The 25,557-nt window shown below is 41.1% G+C and overlaps 3 protein-coding genes across 5 annotated transcripts in view; 2 read left to right on the top strand and 1 right to left on the bottom strand.

Annotated features, from left to right (window-relative positions):
• The first annotated feature begins 254 nt into the window (after window positions 1–254).
• Window positions 255–8,442, top strand: LOC135461734 (uncharacterized). Of its 2 annotated transcripts, XM_064738955.1 has the most exons (5): window positions 255–415; window positions 3,709–3,817; window positions 6,148–6,299; window positions 7,038–7,057; window positions 7,929–8,442. In XM_064738955.1, exons 1-5 carry the CDS (start codon window positions 352–354, stop codon window positions 8,343–8,345), a joined length of 762 nt encoding a protein of 253 aa, XP_064595025.1. In that variant the 5' UTR covers window positions 255–351; the 3' UTR covers window positions 8,346–8,442. The 2 variants fall into 2 exon arrangements, with proteins under 2 accessions (XP_064595025.1, XP_064595027.1); XM_064738957.1 differs by lacking the exons at window positions 255–415; window positions 3,709–3,817 and adding an exon at window positions 4,110–4,221.
• A 382-nt stretch (window positions 8,443–8,824) lies between these two features.
• Window positions 8,825–24,706, bottom strand: LOC135478136 (DNA-directed RNA polymerase III subunit RPC5-like). Of its 2 annotated transcripts, none has more exons than XM_064758411.1 (18): window positions 24,669–24,706; window positions 22,488–22,538; window positions 21,476–21,553; window positions 21,056–21,180; window positions 20,488–20,570; window positions 20,050–20,160; window positions 18,934–19,097; window positions 16,460–16,584; window positions 15,712–15,803; window positions 15,413–15,533; window positions 14,748–14,829; window positions 13,438–13,497; window positions 12,540–12,643; window positions 11,793–11,896; window positions 10,994–11,484; window positions 10,658–10,708; window positions 10,131–10,256; window positions 8,825–9,474 (listed from the first exon to the last, which is right to left on the bottom strand). In XM_064758411.1, the coding sequence occupies exons 1-18, from the start codon at window positions 24,699–24,701 to the stop codon at window positions 9,412–9,414; spliced, it is 2,064 nt and encodes a 687-aa protein (XP_064614481.1). In that variant the 5' UTR covers window positions 24,702–24,706; the 3' UTR covers window positions 8,825–9,411. The 2 variants fall into 2 exon arrangements, 1 of the variants encoding a protein (XP_064614481.1); XR_010445261.1 differs by having other exon boundaries at window positions 9,346–9,474; window positions 10,042–10,256.
• A 264-nt stretch (window positions 24,707–24,970) lies between these two features.
• LOC135473035 (H(+)/Cl(-) exchange transporter 7-like) overlaps window positions 24,971–25,557 on the top strand; it is a 31,182-nt gene continuing 30,595 nt past the window's right edge. The window contains exon 1 of the mRNA XM_064752818.1: window positions 24,971–25,118. Coding sequence (XP_064608888.1) covers window positions 25,023–25,118 — 96 coding nt within the window. The 5' untranslated portion in view covers window positions 24,971–25,022. The remainder of the gene's footprint in view (window positions 25,119–25,557) is intronic.

Genomic DNA, 25,557 nt, shown 5'->3' with positions numbered 1-25,557 from the left:
ACGCGCAGTCCATAACCAAACCATACACCTATTCAAACTGCATACCTGTTATTAATAGCTGTTTATATTTAAAAGACATATCAGCCCTCATCTCCAGAAAACATGACACAAATAGTGAGACTCCATAGACACTGAATGAGGCACCTGGCATTGACGGGCACACCTGACGCGTGAAGAGTTTAACCTGGGATATACCACAGTTCTCCCCGTCCCTCTATCAGCGGCAGGGCGTTACAGCGAACTGGAAAGTACATGCCATGGACTAACCCATACATCTTGGGGTGCCCTGATATGGGCTAATACAGGAATATAATTACATAAGCCGCTTAATAACCAAATACAGGTCTGATCATGACGATGTTTACACTGAATTTTGTGGTCGAAGTTACCCTGCTGCTTTTGACAGTCCCCCACTGTGAGTATAATGATGTTTTAATTCAATATTTATATAGTCCACACCACTTTCACCTGAAGTTGATCCACACCACTTTCACCTGAAGTTGATCGACACCACTTTCACCTGAAGTTGACCCACACCACTTTCCCCTGCAGTTGATCCACACCACTTTCACCTGAAGTTGACCCACACCACTTTCACCTGAAGTTGACCCACACAACTTCCACCTGAAGTTGATCGACACCACTTTCACCTGAAGTTGATCCACACCACTTTCACCTGAAGTTGATCGACACCACTTTCACCTGAAGTTGATTGTGAAGTTGATCGACACCACTTTCACCTGAAGTTGATCGACACCACTTTCACCTGAAGTTGATCGACACCACTTTCACCTGAAGTTGATCCACACCACTTTCACCTGAAGTTGACCCACACCACTTCCACCTGAAGTTGATCGACACCACTTTCACCTGAAGTTGACCCACACCACTTTCACCTGAAGTTGACCCATGATGTTTATTTAGTCTTTCTTACTTCAGGAGGAAATGGGATTAGTTTTACTTTTTATAACCTGCTCAAAATGTTAGGATGAAAATTAGGATGAAATTAACCTAAAAATGGAGCCAACTTGAATACCCCAAAAAATCCAAAATAGCGTAAAAACAAAAATACACTAAGAAGGCAGTTTAAATTGATTTTGGGGGTAAAGTAAAAATACAGTCTGAGCCTGCGTTAAAGCATGAAGATGTACCATATGTGACTAATCCAATGTGACATAAAATCGTAGAGGAAACATAACATATTATTGTAAGACAGTGGACAAAATAGCGTCCAGCTATATCACACTAAAAGGAGTGGTATTAATCAAGACAATTAAAACAGCTAAAATAAAAGTGTTATGTACATCATGTAATGGCGGTGTTTGGATTAGCGCCATTGAATCTATTTCTTGTCTTATGCACTTTGTGTAGAGCTTTGGGAGGAGCATTGCGGTAATTGATATACCCCGGGGTTCACACTGGTTTTACGAACGGTAATCCCGGACCCATGTCATAACAATAATCCGATCAGCGAATCGATCACATGTTAATTTGTCACAAGGAATGCGAGTTCAATACTTTCAGTTTGAAAGCAAGTTAACTAAAACTGTTTTAAACTAGCACATCAACTAATATCGGTCTGGAGATATCTAGGCATCTAAATGCAATTTGTTGCCTTCAGCAACCTGTTTGATAAATCATTTGGAGCTTGATGAAACAATAACATTAACATTATAAAAGATTATAGCATGAGGCGTAAAACCAGAGCAGCGACGACAGTGATAGTCTAGAAATGGTAACACGTACCCGTTCAAGAACGGCCTCTTGCCAATTTACCTCAGTTAGCTGTTCATGTAAATTGTCATCAAATTTAATATGCAAATGTATGAAACAGACAAAAATACCATCTTCTGTGAAATGTGCTAATTGAGACAGGGTGTATGACTGTGTATAGACAGATCATTGTTCTGGTCTCTGGGGTTGACAGTGTAAGTACAGGCCTAAATGTGTCACGAGAGATGGTGGTTGTGACTGTGTATAGATAGATCATTGTACTGGTCTCTGGTTGTGACTGTGTATAGACAGATCATTGTACTGGTCTCTGGGGTTGACAGTGTAAGTACAGGCGTACATGTGTCACGAGAGATGGTGGTTGTGGCTGTGTATAGACAGATCATTGTACTGGTCTCTGGGGTTGACAGTGTAAGTACAGGCGTACATGTGTCACGAGAGATGGTGGTTGTGACTGTGTATAGACAGATCATTATACTGGTCTCTGGGGTTGTCACTGTAAGTACAGGCCTACATTTCACGGGAGGTTGTGGTTGTGACTGTGTATAGACAGATCATTACACTGGTCTCCGGGGTTGTCACTGTAAGTACGGGCCTACATGTCACGGGAGGTTGTGATTGTGACTGTGTATAGACAAATCATTATACTGATTTCTGGGGTTGACAGTGTAAGTATAGACCTACATGTGTCACGGGAGGTGGTGGTTGTGACTGTGTATAGACAAATCATTATACTGGTCTCTGGGGTTGACAGTGTAAGTACAGACCTACATGTGTCACGGGAGGTAGTAGTTGTGACTGTGTACAGACAGATCATTATACTGGTCTCTGGGGTTGTCAATACAGGCCTACATGTGTCACGGGAGGTGGTGGTTGTGACTGTGTATAGACAAATCATTATACTGGTCTCTGGGGTTGACAGTGTAAGTACAGACCTACATGTGTCACGCGAGGTGGTGGTTGTGACTGTGTATAGACAAATAATTATACTGGTCTCTGGGGGTTGACAGTGTAAGTACAGACCTACATGTGTCACGCGAGGTGGTAGTTGTGACTGTGTATACACAAATCATTATACTGGTCTCCCTGGTTGTCCGGGGAAACCAATGACCATCTGCAGGTTGCTGTACATACGGCTCATAGATGTGAACATACATTAACTGACATATACTATATTTAATATGCAACACCTATATAGCTTGGTTCGCCTGTAAGGACTGTTGAGAAGGGGGAATATGAACCCATTTTGTCAGGTTAAATGTTCTCTGCACAAAAGGGTTACCTAGGTAACTTAAGCATTATGGTGTAGTGGTGCAGCTCGTGTATAAAATCACTGTATACAATTTGAGTGCACAATGATGTGAGTAAACACCTCACGGAAGATTAGGACAATGGACATGCGCTCACTGCCATAAAAAGGGCTCCTTATAAGCAGCAACATGGTGTCTATTAGTTCGTAGACTAGTAGGCACCGTTTTGTTGCATCTCTGTCAGTTCCTTTTGCTGGCCAGCCCACACATCATCACTGTATACCTGTGTAGTGGCTGTGAGGTGGAACCGGTTTGCTGTCAAATCTGACGGGACATTAAAAAAAGCGTAAGACATACATATACATCGTGCGCGATTAGGTAGGTGTCTAGTATCATCTACGATTTCTCACCACACAATGTCGTTATCTCGATATGGGCCCCTAGCCACCATTTCATGGCCACAAACCATACTGCGCGTAACCTGATATTTTGTGACAATGTTGTGTTATTTCCAGTACAATTTTGTGCAATAAACCTTTGATATTAGATCTGAGATTCAGAGAATGTCCTTGCAGCAAAGTGATTAAAGTGACAAATACTTAGAACAAATTGTGCGGCAATTATTTTTAAATTCAAATTATGAATGTTTGGTAATGCTTGCAATTCTGCTTGGCAATACCGCGTACTGAGTGTTCATTCGTGACCTTTGTTTACCCATCGCTTACAGTTTCCTCCGCTCAAAAGGATGGGTCAGTATTACCTTTGGCTGTGGCTGGAACCGTGGCGGGAATTCTGTTTGTTGTTCTTGTGTTCATCTGTGCCATCATCATCTGCAGGTATGTAGCACTGTGAATACTTGAAATTATGAGTAATACTGTGAATATATGAAATTATGTGAGAAAATGAATTATATTAAAACTGTGAATATGTGAGATTATGTGTAGCACTGTGAATATCTGTAATTTTGTGTAGTACTGCTAATAATCCGAATTTGATTGTCCTCGGTATGTGTCGTTACAGGTGACCGTCCTGACCTGGGCGACCCCGAAATGTCGTACCAGTTTGATGCACACGTGTCCTCATGTTGTGAATTGTCCGACTACTCCATCTCATGGCAAAATTCTTTACACGTCTTGGTGCTCAGCAATTTGAAATTGTGGTCACCTGACCTCGCACAAGTGCAGGGTCGCTGCATGCACCTCGCGTGGTTCACCACAATTGCAATCGTCGGATGCGTCAGGTTAGACTTGGCCATCATGGTATTCGCCAATATTAACTGCCTTATACCACCCATTTTTAATATAATTCATTTGCTCACTTTCTTCTCTTCTTTTCAGTATATATATCTAGCACGTTAAAAGCTGTAGTACTGTTAATACCTGTAGTACTTTGAATACCTCCAGTACTTTGAACATCTGTAGTACTCATGAGTGCTATGAGTTATTCATTGGTTTGGTGTCTGTGTCCCATATTACGTCACTGATGCAATTGCCTGTATGTAATATCCAGTGGACTACCGACCGAACTACGACATACAGCATGTGACCTCATGGTCATGGACTAGGCGGCAAGACACCAGGGGGTTAAATCACGGCGTCATGAGCTGGAGGACTAACGTTGTCTGAGCTGATGTATCCCAGCATGAGATCGCACTGGCTGGAGGGCAAGATATCCTGAACACAAGCACGTGATCTCACTGAGCTGCTATATCCAAGCTCGCGATATGTTATTGGGCGATTTAGACCTCTCCCATTTCAAGATGTGATACTGCTTACCGACTGATTTGCTTCCTGGCAACATGTCAGCTCACGGTGTGATTTAGATCAGCTGTATTCCCACACAGGATCTCATCAGGCGATTTACGTCTGCTTCCCTCTCTCCCACTTCACACTTCCACACACTGTTTTAAATATGTTTCCTTCCCAAACACGACCTCGTCGTGAGTTTTAAATATGCTTCCTTCCCAAACACGACCTCGCCGTGCTGTTTAAATATGCCTCTTTCCCTCATGTGAAGTCATCTGGCAATTTAAATAAGCTTCCTTCTCACATGCGACCTCATCGGGCGATTTAGATATGCTTCCTTCTCACACATGATGTCATCGGGCGATTTAGATATGTTTCCTTCCCACACATGATGTCATCGGGCGATTTAGATATGTTTCCTTCCCACACATGATGTCATCGGGCGATTTAGATATGTTTCCTTCCCACACATGAAGTCATCGGGCGATTTATTTATTTATTTGATTATTGTTTAACGACGCACTCTAGAATATTTCACACAGACGAGGGCGGCCAGCATTATGGTGGGAGGAAACCGGGCAGTGCCCGAAAGAAACCCACGACCATCCACAGGTTGCCGCCAGACCTTCCCACGTACGACCGAAGAGGGAGCCAGCATGAGCTGGACTTGAACTCACAGCGACCGCATTGGTGAGAGGCGTCTGGGTCATTACGCTACGCTAGCGCGCTAACCAACTAAGCCACGGAGGCTCCTCGGGCGATTTAGATATGCTCTCCACCCATACATGACCTCATCGGGTGACTTAGACATACTTTCCACCCACACATGACCACACCGGGCGACTTAGACATGCTTTCCACCCACACATGACCTCATCGGGCAACTTTGACATGCTTCCCTTCTCATACACGACCTCACGGGAGAACCAGGACCGCTTTGTATCAACGCCAGACACGGGAGAGAATGACGATCCACAAGGATTTAGATATGCTTTCCACCCACACATGACCTCATCGGGCGACCCAGACATGCTTCCCTTCTCATACATGACCTCATGGGAAAACCAGGATCGCTTTGTTTCAACGCGAGACACGGGAGAGAATGACGGTCCACACGGATTCACACATCCGGAACTAATTCTAGTGTGTAGTTTTCCATCTTTTGTCCACGAGGTGATTGTTGTTCATCGTCTGTTCACGATGAAAGACCACGACCATCCGCAAGTTGCTGCTAGGCTTTCCCACTTAATACCGCAGAGGAAGCCAGCGTGAGCTGGAAATGAACTCACACTGACCGCATTGGTGAGAGGCCCCTGGGTCATAGCACCGCCATAATCAGTAATGAAATGATAATTTCATGTTTCTGTTCACACCATCAAACGTCACAAGCTTTACTCATTACGTTTCGTTATACTCTACAGGCAGCGCTCTCGGTATAAGAAGGCAGCGCCTAAGCAGAACATATTGACAATTGTCGGTGATGAGATGGAGAGCTCGTCCACCCTGCCGACCAAGGTATCTAGTCTGGGAACGGAGAACCGGGCGGATTACTGGTCCAACATGGAGAGGAGGGGTAAGTCATACGTAGGGTAAATCCTCTGGGAATACGTCAACGAAATTGGGTAAACGCCGCTTCACGGTCACTTCTGTCACAACAACATGTCAGAGTTTAGGGACTATCCGCTTACAATGTGACGCGACTGGTTGTCCCTATAAAGTAAAATGATTCTAGGAAGAAAACAGTTAGGGATGATGCCGAATATTTAATGCAAGGCCAACTTAAAACAAAAATAACGAATACTCCCATCGAGTTTTAACCTTTTGCACATCTTCAGATTGTTACCGTAACACTAATTTTAATGTGACCTGTTAAAACCTGCTCGAGGAGTTAATTTGCAAACTTTCGTTTTCGTATAATCGAAACTCCATATTTAAATGGCAGTAACTTGAAACAAATTGGCGGAATGCCATCTAGAAAGCATATTGTCACCAACTTACTGAAGATCCATTAATCTCCAATCAAAACTGTACGCGTCGCGTAGATAGGAAATCACTGCGAACAGACGGGAGATACACTATTTCCCCCGCACATATTGGTTGGGTGAGTGGGTGGGGGGATAAGAACCGGGCAACTGTATCTTTCTCGTTAAACATAAAGTTGCACCAGAGTTGCATCGCTACAGTACTAGCACGAGGCTAAATCAGTTAGCCGTATAAGTGCAATGTTCACTCAACCCTATGGAGATTAAAAGGTAAGTTTAAACCTTATAAACTAAAATATTTACCTAGATATTTCGTTTCATGTTCACAGGTCAGCAAACAGAAGAGAAGGTAAGTGATATTCATGCTTTACGAATTTTAATTGTCAATTTAAATGTATGTATGGTTTGTGTTATAAATTACAATGCATGTATTTAACTACAGACAAGAATAAACTGAACATGTCTGTTCTGCTTATGTGCTATGTATGCAGTTGTACGGCGACGAGGAGTCGTTAGGTGCTTGTATGTATATGTGTTTTCTTGTTGCACTACAAGTCCATGCCGCCAAAGTACTGCTGAAGAACCCTGGAATGATACCCCAAACAGTCACATTATATTGACACCGGGCCAACCAGTCCTGTTTCCTTGCTTTAATCTCTAAGCGCTGAGTGCCAAACAAGGCAGCAACTGGTACCATTTGTGAAGTCTTTGGTACGATCCGACCTGAGTTTGATCCCGGGTCTCTCGACTCCGAGGCAGACGCTCTAACCATTAGGCCACCGAAACTGTCAATGATTTATTTAGGTTTCTTTAGAAGAAAGTTTGACTTAAGCAAAGTCCTTTAAGTTAACGGGTGTAAGAAAGCTTAGTGTCCAAGTAAACCATCGCCCTTCGCCAAGTATAAGTCTGCCAGACAAACCACCGGTTTGAAATCCCATTAGTTTCACGTGCACGAAACTGTTATACTGATACTTTCGTAAATTCATTTTCTCAGAATTACTCCTGAAAATTTCCTTGTCTTTTGTCATAACGTTATAAAGAATGCAAACTATGAAACACGCATGTGCGAAGTTTTGTGAACGTGGTTCCAGGTCAGTACACGGACAGGGCGAGAACACGGACACCGATGTAGTTGGCAGTGGCACTGATTATTGAACAAAATATCCTACAAACATCTCAATCTTAGTTAGATTTGGCAGTTTACTTTCGTTCTCTCCCAGGTCCGTCGTATGAATATCGCTGATAATTTTGAAGAACTTGGACGTTATGCTCCACCCCACGCTCCTCCGCCCCCAATTCTGCGATCAGTGGGCTTCGACATGAAGGAACGGTCTGCTACGAACGCCAACGGAGCCCTGGTCACGGATGCGTCCCGCGGAAGCCAACCCGAGACCATGCGTGTCTCAGCTGTCTCCGCTGCCTCCGCAGCCGTCATATACCATAATCCCAATCCACCGGAGCCCTTGGACCTGCTGGACCAACCATCAACATCCTACGACCCCAAGCCAGAATATGCACCTGTTATCAGGGAAACGGGTGACCACGACGGGATGGAAGCGGTTGGAGTAAAGACACCAAATCCTCTAAACTTCCAGACACCTGAAGAGGACGGGTTTTACCGGCTTCAGGTGGAATGAGACAGGAATTCAGTTTCACAAACATTAAACTTTTAGGGGAGAAACATATCTATCGGAACGATTCCTTGGAATATTGAAATTTCAATGTGTTTATTTAGCGCAGATTAGATTAGAAATTTGGATGGGGTGGGGTGGGATGGGGTGGGGGGGGGGGGGAGGGGGCACTCGCCACGACGAAGTGACGTTAAGCCATAATCGCTCACTCTTTTGAAATGAAGTAGATTTTACGGAGGCTAAATATGTAATTACTCTTAACCAGTCTTAGTTCCTGGTTCTGTAAAAGTTGATGTCATCCTGGGTGCACAAGGAACCCATTCATCGTCAAAGCGGCAACAAACACTGTGAATAGGTCATAATAAATTTGTGTACAAAAGGAACGATTCACCATCTTAACTGCCTTTGGTTTTTACACTGTACTTCCTGGTTTCTTCACTTTTAGACCCAGCACTGAAAATCATCTACAGACTGTATATGTACAAGCTATTATTATTTGATTTAGACTGGACCGATAAGCTTGACTACCTTCAGAGCGTATATTGTGTGAGGAGTCTGAGGGGTGTGGGGTGTTTGGGAGCATGGACACTAAGTCACATGCAGTTGGAGATTCATACAGTTTCAATATTTTTCAAGTGTTAGGCTCTATTCAGATCTGATTATATATACATGTACTTTCATTCCTCCAAAAAGCATTTAGAATATGTTTCTGGACATCTCAAGGTTTGGTGGTGCTTGGCAGCCCCTGGACACTTGCCTATAACTGACTGGGATAGTTCTTCCACTTGCCTTTGTAGGAACCCCACAACTCTGAATGCTTGTTGTGGACCTGTTATGCTTGTTATTCTCACATTAGAAATGATGGAATGTGAAACTGGATAGCAGGTAAACCACTCTATCAAAGCTGCAACAAACACCTAGAATAGATAATAATAAAGGTGTGTTTATTTTTCATTGCCTAGCAAAGTCCAATAGAGGTATGTATCACAGATGTCAAGATTTTAATGTCTACAAGTTAAATATTATCCATGGTACAGTGCATGTAAACACAGCACTGTACCTGGGACTATGGTTATAAAGTCATATCGGTTGTGCCTTTCAAATACCAGTTCCCATTCTTCGTTTCACAGTATTCCTGCAAGAAAAACAAATGTAAACAGATGTTAACAGCAGTTACAAGCTATATGTACTCAGTGTTATAATGAGTCTCCTTAACCGCTTTCATATCAATACTGCACATGTACCACGGACAACATCTGGTTAAACAACAAGAGTAATTTGGTCTTCAATCTAAATTTTAATTTTCTCAGAGGTCATGAGAATGGCATATTTGATATATCACATACTCTTGAGCCCATTTAACGTTATTCAACAGGCATGAAAGAAAGACCAGATCACATAAACATGTCCACATGTAGATACCAGCCATACAGAACGTGACTTATCTTTAACATCTGTTTACACACAGCATCTCCTACAGCACTGCACAGTGTCTCCTCCACAATGGCTCTGAGCTACACTAGCTATGAATTACCTTTAACATCTGTCTACATACAGCACCTACAGCACTGTCCAGTGTCTCTTCCACAATGGCTCTCAGCTACACTAACTATGAATTACCTTTAACATCTGTCTACATACAGCACCTACAGCACTGTCCAGTGTCTCCTCCACAATGGCTCTCAGCTACACTATGTATTACCTTTAACATCTGTTTACACGCAGCATCTCCTACAGTACTGCCCAGTGTCTCCTCCACAGTGGCTCAGAGCTACACTAACTATGAATTACCTTTAACATCTGTTTACATGCAGCATCTCCTACAGGACTGCCCAACGTCTCCTCCACTTTCTGTCTGAGCTTCACTGTACGAATTCTGTTTGATGTCTGCAGCATTTCTACCACAATGGCTCTTAACTGCATGTAAGACAGGATAATATTGGCTTAAGACAACTTCACATGATACTCGCCCCTCTAACTTGAAGATGGGGTGAACATATCTCTCCTCCAAATACACTTTATGCTTTCCATGCCACATGGCAGTGCATGTGTGTTTCAACATTACTTTTATCATATCACAATGGTAACAAGCCGAACAGTAGCAGGGCTGCCTCACTGGAACACCCGGTTAAAGACACCAAACAGTATCCAACCCCACAGGGTACTTGGCCTCTTCCTCTTAGGCTAGCACCAAGTGAGGTAATTCCAAGATGAAGCAGGGATGTGTGTGTGGAAAACCTGTACAACCATTATCAACCATCAAAATGGGAAATATTTAAACCATCGCTACTGGTGTTCACAAACAAACTGAGCAGTACCTTATCTGAGTCATCCCCTTTTGTCTTCAGAATATAAAATGGCTCTATACCCTGCGAAAAGAAGAAAATGTCACTTTGCAGATATGCCTAGCTGGCAGACCTTCCAACATACAATTTTAATGTAAATAAATTAAAAAAAACAAAAAAACAAAAAAATGATCTACTGCTAGATGTATTAAAGTTATGGATGGATAACAAAGTTATTACGCAAATATGCATTTATCATGTATCTGCTCATAATGACAAATTATCTCTTTTCATCAAATCGTCAAATGAGCCTACAATAAAACCTGATTTCTTTTTTGTCCTTCAGTCTATTCAGAGATATTTGTTTACCTGGAATTCCAGTTTCACCCCACCCGACACCAGGACGGATTCCTCTAACATCTGATCCGACACCCCTGACCTTAGGACATGCTCAGGAGGACACTGGGTCAAAAACAAGGAGAATAATCGCTTTAAGTCAGTCTTTAATAAAACAGTTTTACTATGAAGCTTGTCACGTGTAAATTCAACCAGTTCTCTGTGTAACTGAGGGGGAGGTAACCCACAAACAACAGAGTTATGTCCCTTGGTTGGACTATCCCCTCCACTGTTGATCTCCCCATTGACAGTCATATGAGGGTGTGACTCTGAAGCAGTGCACTCCGTGACCTCCATGACTTCTACCACCCTCTCTTTACAGTCTGTCTGACCTAGTTTCTCTGTCATCTCCACATCTGTGTCACTCTGATCAGACACTGACCGACCACTCAATGTACGTCCTCTTGATTTGGAAGATGTTCGCCTTCTTCGCTTAGGTTTTTCTGGAGAAAGAGCTCCAACATCTGATAGAAAAAAACGAAGCGTTTTGAAAAAGGTAATGGACCACAGGTGGAAAAGTAAATACATCAAAAGGGCGATCTGAGAAATAAAATCAGAGAAAATGGTCATAAATTCAAGAACAGAAGATAAATCCAAAGAATCCTTTCTTGTGATAATATAATGTCCACTGCCAGAAACCATGAGTTGTTATGTGCATGTGACATAAGGTGTTGCTTAAAGTAATCGAGGTGGAGAGGTAGTCTAATATGCTGCTGTTGACTTTAGTATTATTTTAATACTGAAAAGCGTCTACAGCAACATCATTCTGTACCTTTAGCTTTCTTTTCTCCATCTTTGGGTATTTTGAACTGTGTACTCAGAGTCTGGTACTTGGCATCCCAAAGCATCTTCTGCCGCTGGACGATTTCAGGATACCTGAAGCAATGTTCAGTGACCAGGTGAGATCAGCAGAAAAGAAACTAATCTATCCTGGGGTGACAAAGACGCAGAGACAAACTAAAAGAGTATGGTTAATCAATGAAAACTTCCAGATGTACATTATGCAGGCCATGTAACCAAAACATCAGATGCAATTATCTTAACCAAACACAAGGCACAGTGTACATGTACAGTACTGAAAATAAATCCAATTTATTCTTGTAAATGATTGGATATGACATCAACAGCTGACAGATTGTGACAACAGCTGACAGACTGTGACTTCACAGCACATGCTGGTATGTCAGAACATTCATTACAACCCTGGAAACACACAATACTGCTCAAGCAAAAATTCTCAATCTTGTATTAATTTCAACAGTCTCTGAGTATGTTTAAATACTATGTCTACCACAAAGTATCATGCCAAAGACACCAGACATGACACCCCACCCTGTCACATTATACCGACACCAGGTCAACCAGTCCTGTTTCCTTGCTCTAACTTCTCAGTGCTGTGTGCCAAGCATGGCTGCATCAAGTATCATTTTTAAAGTCTTGGATATGAGCTGGGTCGGGTTTCCAGACTTGGAAGAGGATGCTCTAAACCACTAGGCCACCGCAGCAGTCACAAAGGTACCTGTCAGTGAATTCCTTGTCATACTGGTAGAGGAACTCCCATCCCACACTGGCCTTCATCCGTGACATGTGCTCCAGTATGGCCTTCATATCCTCAGCAGGAAGCTGTGTTACACAGCATAATGATTGGGGATTAGTACACATCTAATTAACACAATCAGTACAAACTATTTTGTATGTTTACACTTCCACCAACCACAGCAACTGATTGACAGCAATTATAGTGGCATACCTAAACTGCGAGGAAATTACATGTATTCTCAACATAAATTTGAACATTTCCTTTGTTTTTCTCATACATGTATGTTAAAATTTAGCCAAAGCCTGATCATTTCCTTTGTTTTTCTCATACATGTATGTTAAAATTTTGCCAAAGCATAAACATTTCCTTTGTTTTTCTCATACATGTATGTTAAAATTTAGCCAAAGCCTGATCATTTCCTTTGTTTTTCTCACACGTGTATGTTAAAATTTTGCCAAAGCATAAACATTTCCTTTGTTTTTCTCATACATGTATGTTAAAATTTAGCCAAAGCCTGATCATTTCCTTTGTTTTTCTCATACATGTATGTTAAAATTTTGCCAAAGCATAAACATTTCCTTTGTTTTTCTCATACATGTATGTTAAAATTTTGCCAAAGCATAAACATTTCCTTTGTTTTTCTCATACATGTATGTTAAAATTTAGCCAAAGCCTGATCATTTCCTTTGTTTTTCTCACACGTGTATGTTAAAATTTTGCCAAAGCATAAACATTTCCTTTGTTTTTCTCATACATGTAAGTTAAAATTTTGCCAGAAAATGATCTTCATTGCTCAGTTCCATGGGTACTACGTACATTTCGGCATCTCTGTAGTTTATCAGTACAGCTATGGACATGTATAACGGACCAAACTAACCTTGACCACTGAGGACACTTCCTTTCTCATCACACATCTGTACTGGGTAAATTTCCACATCTGCAAACAGACAATTTATAAACCTTGGCATAGAATGCACCACCACCCAGGCCTCCTCACTTTCCTTGTATTAGTGTATTAACTGATCTTACATCAGACAGATGGCAGGACACATGCACCCAGGCCTCCTCACTTTCCTTGTATTAGTGTATTAACTGATCTTACATCAGACAGATGGCAGGACACATGCACCCAGGCCTCCTCACTTTCCTTGTATTAGTGTATTAACTGATCTTACATCAGACAGATGGCAGGACACATGCACCCAGGCCTCCTCACTTTCCTTGTATTAGTGTATTAACTGATCTTACATGAGGCAGATGGCAGGACACATGCACCCAGGCCTCCTCACTTTCCTTGTATTAATGTATTAACTGATCTTAAATGAGGCAGATGGCAGGACACATGCACCCAGGCCTCCTCACTTTCCTTGCATTAATGTATTAACTGATCTTACATCAGGCAGATGGCAGGACACATGCACCCAGGCCTCCTCAGTTTCCTTGCATTAATGTATTAACTGATCTTACATCAGGCAGATGGTGGACACATACACCCAGGCCTCCTCAGTTTCCCTGTGTTAGTGTATTAACTGATCTTACATGAGGCAGATGGTAGGACACATGCACCCAGGCCTTCTCAGTTTCCCTGTATTAGTGTATTAACTGATCTTAAATGAGGCAGATCTTAGAACACATGCACCCAGGCTCCTCAGTTTTCCTGTATTAGTGTATTAACTGATTTTACATGAGGCAGATGGTAGGACACATGCACCCAGGCCTCCTCAGTTTCCCTGTATTAGTGTATTAACTGATCTTATGTGAGGCAGATGGTAGGCCACATGTACCCAGGCCTCCTCAGTTTCCATTTATTAGTGTATTAACTGATTTTACATGAGGCAGATGGTAGGACACATGCACCCAGGCCTCGTCAGTTTCCCTGTATTAGTGTATTAAGTGACAGGCAATAATAAGGCACATTCCACACCAATATTTTTCATGAAACATGAACTTTGCATTGAATTAGAACAAGTCTGAGCTTTGCAATGTTGGTATTTGTTTAAAAAACATATCTGACCAGATGTTATTAAATCTATCCAAGGTTTTGTTAAATCTTTCACTACAGTTCAATGCCCTGACAGTTATTGCTACACGGAACTGAAAGCTTATTTGATCACATGATATAAAAAATTAAAGTCAGCATCATGTCTTCTTCACAAAACACAGAACAACAAATATATACAGCCTTACCACATAATCCCTGGCTTTACACATGACCTCTGCAGATATGCCAGTGTGAGGGCTACAACTATCCTTGGGGTACAAAATGTCACTGAAACAATAACAACAACTCTGTACTCTGTTATGAAGTACAAAATGGAAGACGTTATTGTTTATAAAAAAGTGCATGTTATTCAAGGTCTGCTCCAAAACTGAACAGAACTGCAAGAAAGTCTCATTAATTCAGTCTATCCATGACACTGAAGCTCGTTGAAAATCTGACAAATAGCTTTGGAACATTTCCAAGCTCATGAAGCTTGATTTAAATCTGTCCACTGGTTTTAGAGACATGTGCCGTGTTTTTCCATCTTATTTTTAACAAGACTATACCAAAGACTTTTGGCAAAATATAATTACCTTTCACAAAACATCTGCCTCTTTGTGATAAAGTTCATTAAACTTATAATGGGGATCGTTTTATGGATTTTTGCTCCAAATCTCGAGCACACCTGTATAGCTTCTTTAAGATATGATGATAAAATTCAGATTAAAGGTTACCTACATATATTATGTGCAGAAGCAGCAAGTAACAATGGGGTTAAGTCTTAAATGTGATTAAAAGTGGTTGAGAAGATTGGAGATATGATAAAGAGGTGTGATGTTAGACAGAGAAAAACACTGAATGTGATGCTCACCTCTTGACTACCCAGCATCCCTGGACCAACATGGCCACCTGCTGGAGGCTGCGTAGAGCTGACATTACCTCTGTGTTGTTAGGCAGGAGACTCATCAGCTGGCTCATGCGGATTGTCTTCGCTAAAAACAAACAAATCAAACATATAATATCAAATTGGTGGGCCCTTCAAATGAATACACTGTAAACCTTTCAATAATTTATATATAACTCAGGTGTAGAACAAAAATACCAAACACTCAACACCCCGAAGACAAGTCACAAGACATGAGCCATGTCCAAGGAACAGAACCCACTTACCATTTATAAGAAGTGCACGGACTTGATCACTGAGAGGTAGGGTGCGTAGCTGGGCCAGGGACAACACATTATTGGGCATGGCAGGCTTCTCTCTGAGACGAAAAAGACATGTGGATTACTGTTTACTTACTTATTTGATTGCTGTTTTACGCTGTTCTCAAGAATATTTCACTTCTACGATGGCAGCCAGCATTATGGTGGGAGGAAAATGGGCTGAAACCCATGACCATCTGCAGGTTGCTGGCAGGCCTTCCCAAGTATTGCTAGAGAGGAAACCAGCATAAGATGGACTTGATCTCACAGCGACCGTATGGGTGAGGGGCTCCTGGGTCATTGCGCCTGGCTGGCATGCTAATGCCCTTGGCCACCAAGTGGATTACTAAGAGTGGTGAATGATGTCCTGCTCAAAAGCTGTCAAAGACATTGTTACTAAAAAAAAAGCAAGGCCCTGATTTATGTTTACTTATTTGACATAAGATGATTTATGTTTACTTCTTTGACATAAGATTAATCCTTCAAATCCAATCTAAATCAGCTAATGGGCTAGTTTTTAGGCCGGAACCATCCCGTAAACAAAGTTTCAACCAAATCAATACTTCACATTTGCTGTAACATTACATACAGATGAACAGATAACACTGGCAAAAACATAACATCCTTTGGTGGCAAAATGCAAGGAGTACCTCAAAATGTCTCAATAAGCTCAGTTACATCTATAAACAGGCTGCAAAACATGGAGATGGCTTACTCTAGCTTTTCTCCGGGTTTTGGCATCAACAGGCTCACATAGTCATGATGTGTCATCTGGAACTCTGAGATCTCATCTGTCTTGTTGGCATAGAGCTGTAGCCTCTCAGCATGAGACCTGTCAGTCTGTGAGGGAAAATTGGCGCATGGGCAGTCATGAATATACAGCAGAGATTTTACACAGTAGAATACCAATTATTTCTAGGGTACTCCCCAATAGACCAAAGGCATATCATTGGAGATACAAAAATCTACACATACAGGCTTTACTGTATGCATATGTACATGTATGTACTATAGTATTAACATACATTTATTAGATCAAGAGTCAATGCCAAATTTTCCCTGTATTAGTGTATCAACATGAAACCGATGGTAAAACACATGTACCCAGGTCTCTTCAACCTGTTTTCCTGCATGAGTGTATTAAATGAGCTTAAATTAGGCAAATGGTAAGACACCACCCAGGCTGCCACAGTTTCCCTGTATTAGTGTATTAACTGATCTTACATCAGGCAGATGGTAAGACACCACCCAGGCCTCCTCTGTATCCCTGTATGAGTGTATTAACTGATCTTACATGAGGCAGATGGTAGGACACATGCACCCAGGCCTCCTCAGTTTACCTGTACTAGTGTATTAACTGATCTTACATGATTCAGATCTTAGAACGCATGCACCCAGTCCTCCTCAGTTTACCTGTATTAGGGTATTAACTGATTTTAAATGAGACAGGCAACAGGACACATGTACCCAGGCCTTCTCAGTTTACCTGTATTAGGGTATTAACTGATCTCACATGAGGCAGATGGTAGGACACATGTACCCAGGCCTCCTCAGTTTACCTGTATTAGTGTATTAACTGATCTTAAATGATTCAGGCAACAGGACACATGAACCCAGGCCTCTTCAGTTTACCCGTATTAGAGTATTAACTACTCTTACATCAGGCAGATGGTAGGATACATGCACCCAAGCCTCCTCAGTTTACCTGTATTAGTGTATTAACTGATCTTACATGAGGCAGATGGTAGGACACATGCACCCAGGCTTCCTCAGTTTACCTGTACTAGTGTATTAACTTATCTTACATGAGGCAGATCTTAGAACGCATGCACCCAGTCCTTCTCAGTTTACCTGTATGAGTGTATTAACTGATCTTAAATGAGACAGGCAACAGGACACATGCACCCAAGCCTCCTCAGTTTACCTGTATGAGTGTATTAACTTATCTTACATGAGGCAGATGGTACGACACATGCACCCAGGACTCCTCACTTTCCCTGTATTAGTGTATTAACTGATCTTACATGGGGCAGATGGTAGGACACATGCACCCAAGCCTCCTCAGTTTACCTGTATGAGTGTATTAACTTATCTTACATGAGGCAGATGGTAGGACACATGCACCCAGGCTCCTCAGTTTCCCTGTATTAGTGTATTAACTGATCTTACATGAGGCAGATGGTAGGACACATGCACCCAGGATCCTCAGTTTACCTGTATTAGTGTATTAACTGATCTTACATGGGGCAGATGGTAGGACACATGCACCCAAGCCTCCTCAGTTTACCTGTATGAGTGTATTAACTTATCTTACATGAGGCAGATGGTAGGACACATGCACCCAGGCCTCCTCAGTTTCCCTGTATTAGTGTATTAACTGATCTTACATGGGGTAGATGGTAGGACACATGCACCCAGGCCTCCTCAGTTTACCTGTATTAGTGTATTAACTGATCTTACATGAGGCAGATGGTAGAACACATGCACCCAGGCTCCTCAGTTTACCTGTATTAGTGTATTAACTGATCTTAAATGAGGGAGATGGTAGGGCACATGTACCCAAGCCTCCTCAGTTTACCTGTATGAGTGTATTAACTGATCTTACATGGGGCAGATGGTAGGACACATGCACCCAGGCCTCCTCAGTTTACCCGTATTGGTGTATTAACTGATCTTACATCAGGCAGATGGCAGGACACATGCACCCAGGCCTCATCACTTTCCTTGTATTAATGTATTAACTGATCTTACATGGGGCAGATGGTAGGACACATGCACCCAGGCCTCCTCAGTTTACCTGTATGAGTGTATTAACTGATCTTACATGGGGCAGATGGTAGGACACATGCACCCAGGCCTCCTCAGGTTACCTGTATGAGTGTATTAACTTATCTTACATGGGGCAGACGGTAGGACACATGCACCCAGGCCTCATCACTTTCCTTGTATTAATGTATTAACTGATCTTACATCAGGCAGATGGCAGAACACATGCACCCAGGCCTCCTCAGTTTACCTGTATGAGTGTATTAACGGATCTTACATGGGGCAGATGGTAGGGTACATGCACCCAAGCCTCCTCAGTTTACCTGTATGAGTGTATTAACTGATCTTACATGGGGCAGATGGTAGGACACATGCACCCAGGCCTTCTCAGTTTACCCATATTGGTGTATTAACTGATCTTACATGGGGCAGATGGTAGGACACATGCACCCAAGCCTCCTCTGCTCTCTTTCCCTGGATGTAATCATATGATGCCATTCTTCTTGCTTTGGCTTCAGCAGATTCTGGGCGAGCAAACTTCACAGTCACGGCCTTTACCTCTTCCTCCTCGTCCTGTGAGTTCTCACCTGACAAGGTAACATGTGATAGTGGAGGATGGATTTGGCCTGTGTGGCATACTTTATTAAACTCCAAATGTCTTTTATAGAGACAGGTTTCTTTACTGTAAAGAGAAGGATGTATATATGCTTGAGGTTTAACGCAGCACTTAACAATTATTCAGTCATGTGACACTGACGAGTCATTACGTGTGTGTACATACACTGTATAGAGTGTCTTCTTGTAGCAGGGGTAGTCCATGCTGCCAGACACCCTACATGACACCCCACCCAGTCACATTATATTGACAACAGCCCAACCAGTCCTGTTTCCTTGCTCTATAACACTCTCAGTGCTGAGGCACTAACAAGCACCATTTCAGAAGTCTTTGGTATAACCTGAGAGGGATGTGATTTTCACTTTACAATAGTCAAATAGACAGATACATGTGTTTTATTCTTCAACATGGAGGTACATGTATAACATGCCCTTTGACCCTCAATTCATAATGCATTTAACTTTGCAAATTAGGAAATAATGCCCATGGCCTGCCAACAGAATTTCTACTGAATTCCCTTCCTTTGACCTAGTTTTCATATAAATATTGTTATAATGTGGAAATCAGAAGGCTTTCTACTGCAGTAACATCTAGACTTTCTATTTAAATACCAATTTGATATGCCCGTAGCCTTTTTGATTTTGTTCTCATATCCATAAACTTGATAAAGTAGGGGTGTATGGTTGATTGGCAGAAGTCAAGCACCTGAAGTTATTTACATGTAAATATGCTTACTGTTATTCAGTAACAAAATTAACCAGAGCCATCTCATTTCCCAGAAAATTTTCCACAATTATCTTTGTAATAGGAGGTACTTACTTTTGATCTTGTGTTTAATTAAATACCTAAGACATCAGCGACATCTGATATTTTAACAACTAAAACATTTGGGTATCTTTTGACGTTTGTTAACTGGACCTTACCGGGATCAAGAGCTGCCTGATCATTCTTGTGTTTGGCATCAGCTTTGTCCAAGTAGGAAAAGGTAGGTTTGAGTTGAAGGATTCCATGCACAGGTGTCAAGTGAAGCTCTCCTATAAATAAAATTAAGATAGAGAAATTACATTGTAGGTACATTTCCAACAATCGTATATTATCAGAGTTAACAAATTTTGAAATAACAATGAAAAACTTTGAAATACATAATTCATTATCCTTATTTACAAAAAGATTCATCTCACCTTACTAAACGATGAATGTCATACACACTTCACAACACAATTTGATACACAGCACAACCTGAGATATATGTACATGTAAACTATACAACAAATACATTGGTTATCTAGATTCAAGAACTTGAAACTCATCTCTATTTTAGCAGACTTCAGAGTAGAGAAAATTCGTGTAAATGTACATACCATCTTTTAATAATCCAATAGCATATTTGCTTGTGTCGCCTGCCTGTGGTGTTGAAGACAAGACCTGCTTGTCATACACATTGCTGATACAAAACAGAAGAATTTGGAGAACTGAACATTTAAAAGATTACATTAGCTTAACATATTTCCCATGCCTTGAAGATCACATAACAATGGTAGACCAAGTAAAAAACAGCAACATCTGATTTGAAATATTACCCCTGAGGGCACTGACATGTTGTAACTCAACACTGACAGCTTCATGTAAGCACAGCTCATAAATCAATTTAAAAACGAAAAATTAATAATTTTTCTCATATCCATCACTGAGAAGATTAACACCAAAAATGGAAATTCTAAAAAGCAACTGCAGTCCTCCATTCTCAACTGAACCACCCGTTCAGCAGATGACTGTCGTTCAATGCATTTATGTCACATCTCAAACAGGACCTAAAACTGACAAAGAATTTAACACACACCACAAAGTCTACAAGTATAAACCATATTGAAGATACTATTCAATGGCCCAAAATGACATGAAATAACAGCCCATGCTTAACAAACTGACCTCTTAAAGAAGCGACCTTGTGGTTCATGAGTATATTCTGACCCATCCACATTTAGGGCCAGCTGCTCTCCTTTACTAACACAGTAATTGTTCCCTTCGCTGTTCACACCAAGTTCCAGCTCAACCTGAAGAACAAGTGTACACACAATCAGAGTAGTCATTTACAATACCTAACAGGACAAAACCAAATTGGATCTAAGTCAAATGTAAATCTTAACTGGTAAAAATCTAAGACTGGTACATTCTGAAATAAAAACAACTTTAAGACATGAAAGCAGCTCAGAAACATTAACCTGAAGTCCATCTATCTATTAAACCTGGTTTAACAAGCTTAAAGGCAATCAGATTTAACATTTCAAACTTATGGCCTAAGGAAGGTTAGAACCATATTTAATCAATGACGTATATTTCACTACAAACCTTCTGCTGCTTAGGTTTGACCCTTGCGGTTAACAGGTCAATGTCATCATAAGGCAAATGTGCTGGACGAACAGGATACTGCAAAGTCACACAAACGCACAATTAATGCAAAGATCATAATTCAACATTGGCAGTTTGATACAAATTTATTATCTAACCATGAAGTTTAACAACTTAAACTTAGAATTGGTAGCAAGGCTAACAGAGTTCGCCTGTATGGAACACATTACTGCAAAACTTCAGGTGATTACTTAAAGAACTGAAATCATGAATTTGGTAATTCACAGTAAATTAATATGCTCTCAGAGCATCAGTGATGGAACAGGAACAGCCCCACTGTGTCACTGTGCTTTACATGCACGGAAAACTTCAGGTCAATACATATAATACTCTTTAAGACACCAACACTAACATTCTGTTTAACACTGATTCTAATACACGATACACTAAGTCAGGAATTCAGTAATTTATGGTACTTAATATGCACACCCCCAATCATCGATGAAATATCCCCCTGGTGCTGTTGTACTCTACATGTCTGCAAACCCTGAGCTCAATACCTGCAGTACTTTTTAAGACACCACCCCTAACATTATGTTTAGCATTGCTTTCCCTATTATTGGATGCTGACGCTCAAGGTACGACATAAGCTACGCCTGTACTTTATACAGATGAGCTAAAAATAGGTAGTTTATCTGGTTAGTTTATGTAAAAATGAGCCACAAAATAAAAAATAAAAATCAAACAGCCGGTCATAAATTATTCAAAAGCGCACTAGTTCAGTCAGCATGTTGCTCATCCAAAATCTATGCCATGAAAATTTACACTCAATTACAAAATTATCTGCCTTTAGTAATTCCTTTGTATGGAGGACAACAAGTAGAAACTGGCCAAGAGCACAAATCTGATTTTTGTTTGGAAATGTCCCGATTTAGGTTTGACCTTATGAGTGGTAAACGTGGCCACAGGGACAGCAAGAAATGATAATAACAATGGCTGAGGTTAGACTCACCTGAAATACGTAAAGGCTCTCAGATAAGCTCTTTGACAGGTAAACATCAACCTAAAAATAATCCCACAAAAATAATGATTAAATGAACAAGACACAAGTAATCTAAATCTGTTGCTTACTGGTAAGCGTTAATGACATTACAATGACAAGCATTGCCCTGACTGATACTTGTTGTGGAACAGTGCATAGAAAATGGCCACAAAGACAACTAAAAATCTGTCTATCCATTCAGTTGAGCTCTTTTCTTCGCTATGCATTTTTTTATTTGGTTATAAGGCCATTTCAAAACAAGGTATTGGCCGTGCCACTCAAACCAGAGCTAGCAACTAGAATATTTCACCATGAACATATGGCTGCAGTTGGACATAAGGGTGAAGGAATCTGGAAAGATCCCACTGAACCAATGGCTGCCCTTTACCAGGTTACTACCCATAATTCATTAGTTTGGCTGCTGCTTGATGTTGAGTGGGTGAGTGAGTGCCTTGGGTTCACATCGTTCTTAAATTTTTCAATCATATGACGACGAAGGAGTCCTTAGAGTGTATGTAATGTGCCTCATTGTTGCAGGATGGATTTCCACAGCTCTTTTATCTAGTGCTGCTTCACTGAGATGACTTACTGAAGGCAAGTAAGCCGCATTGCCCGGGGCATTATACTGATATGGGTCAATCAGTCGTTGCACTACCCGCTTAAAGCTGAATGCCAAGCGAGGAAGTTACAACTTCCCCTTTTCTAAGGTTTTAGGTGTGACCCGACCTATGACTGACTGCCACCGAAACAGACACTCTACCAACTGTGATATCAGGGATGGTACGCTTGATGTTGAAGTTTGGGGCATGTTTGGCAAAATTTCTGTAGCCGTATAGGGACTGTTAGTCGACTTAGGATCATTTAGCTGACCATCTTAAACTGGCTGCGAAAAAAAACTGACCAGGTTGTTTCACAAACGTAAACTGTCTAAAGCATAGCCAGCTTACAACAGCCGGATATATGGCCACCTTACATAAGTCTGCTTGGTACAGTCCATGGTGATAATTATTAAATTGGCTTCAAAGCAGAAATAAATTAAATTACTATCTACAAATAACGCAAAAACATGAAAATTTTAAAAAAGCTAAACAACAACAAAACAGATGAGTAACAGTAGTTTGTAACCTTTGAAAAAACCTTCACTTGCTGTTAGAAGCTAATTATTCCTACTTTTCTGAAATCAATATGTAAACTTCAAAAACTGGGGCTCATGTTACGTTTAAAGCTGTATTTGTTCCCTTCTAGCCACCTTCGCATGTGACTAAGAATTTTGAGCTAAGTTAAGCCTTTCGATTTTTTGTACACCAGTCATCAGGAGGGAAGTGGTTTACTGCCTGACCTTTAGTTTCCTTCACCCATATCTATGACACCCCTTCTTACATAGCCCAGGATGACTCCCTTTTATATTCTGACTGGCGCTTGCACAGTCATGGATTGACCCCATTCACCCCTAAAGGAAGCATCGTAAAATTAAAAAAAAAACAGTTGATTAATAACCTTCTTGGCCTGTCCAGTTATTTCTTTACAATGCTTAGGTTCCTTACTGCCAGTCAGATCAAATCCTGAGCTGTTAATCATCCCATCAATAAATATTCATCTGCGCTACCTCTTACAAAATTCTTCAACACAGGGTTAACCATCAATCAAATAGATATAAAACCCATTTGTTAACATGTGAGCAACTGGTTGGTGCAGCATCTAGGCAAGTGAGGGGAGCCGTGGGGGTGGGTGATCAGGAGGAGCTTGTAACTTATGGTAAACAGTCTGTTGACCTAACATTTTTTCTTGTGTGTATGTAACTTGTTGAAGGCAAGAAAGCAAATACTAAACCTACGGAGGTCACATCCCATATTTATGATGAGTTACTTGTAGGGTGTGCTTTATTGTGACTGAGAGTCTGAGTGCTGGAAGTTAAACATTCTGACATAAACCACGATTAAGGTGATGAGAACATGTGCAATCATTTAGGTCACAATAACAGACAACAACAACACGTGGGTACTCTAGAAACTTTTCGAGGTTCTATACGACAATTAGAATCCACATTTGTCTTTCCATTTCTACCCTATGCAATTGTAAGGAAGCTGCATATTTCTATGGCGCAACAGGTTAACATTAAAATAATGCGAGTAAACAGAGCCAAGGGTTCACCTCGTGAACGACCGGGTCTTCGTCGTCAGCCATGTCTGGTTTGTTGCAGGTGGGTCTATTCAAATGTTTGACCATGAAATGAAGTAGACATTGGATTTAGACATTGAGCAGAAATTGTTTCTGATTACACTGCATTTGTTACAGTGACATCAACATTTAGTCATATTTTTTCTGTGTATGTCATGTAGCTTATTTACACAAAAACGTGAGGAATGCATTTCGTATCTTTAGAGCAATGATGGTTTTGCCTGCAGCCACTCATAGTCACATGTCATGTAGTGGCGAGTGTAGGAATTGAGGAGGGTATTTTACACAAACAATTTCATTTATTCCATTTCAGCTTTAAATGTGGGGATGAGTTTTTTGGGTATAAGAAAGGAACTTAATGATGAAGAAAAGCCGATTCTTGGGGTGAGAAATCGAACAACTTCAACCGAACGAAAAGTCGAGGTAAAGATGAATGTTTTTTTTTTTCTCGTCTCCAGCCTGTCAGTGACTTGTCAATCAGCTGCCCTGTTGTAAACACGGGACCGATAGATTTTGTAGCTTTGTTTCTATTTTCCGCAGTAAATCCCGCGGTTGATGCCAAGTAGCAAGGAATACCTTATGGTGAATACCCGGTTTTTCAGCAATGCAAAAACCCTCTTCATAACTTGTTATAATTTATAGCTTTCATAAATTTGTCGAAATTAAAACTTTTTACTCCGATACTGTCATTTACAAAGCCGAAAATTTTGGAATAATATCCGATAACTTTCATTTTAAATGAATGGCTAGGGTTTAATGCTCCAACTGTATATCTTTGTGATCTCATTGTGAAAGATTAAACCCCAAGCACTCACTCACTAATTTTGAAAGACTACAAGCAATGTCACTGAGATAAAAGTCT

This window comes from Liolophura sinensis, chromosome 1 (assembly GCF_032854445.1).
Source record: "Liolophura sinensis isolate JHLJ2023 chromosome 1, CUHK_Ljap_v2, whole genome shotgun sequence".
Classification (NCBI taxonomy): domain Eukaryota; kingdom Metazoa; phylum Mollusca; class Polyplacophora; order Chitonida; family Chitonidae; genus Liolophura; species Liolophura sinensis.
The sequence above is the reverse complement of the archived record's forward strand: the minus strand, read 5'-3'. Positions and strand labels throughout refer to the sequence as shown.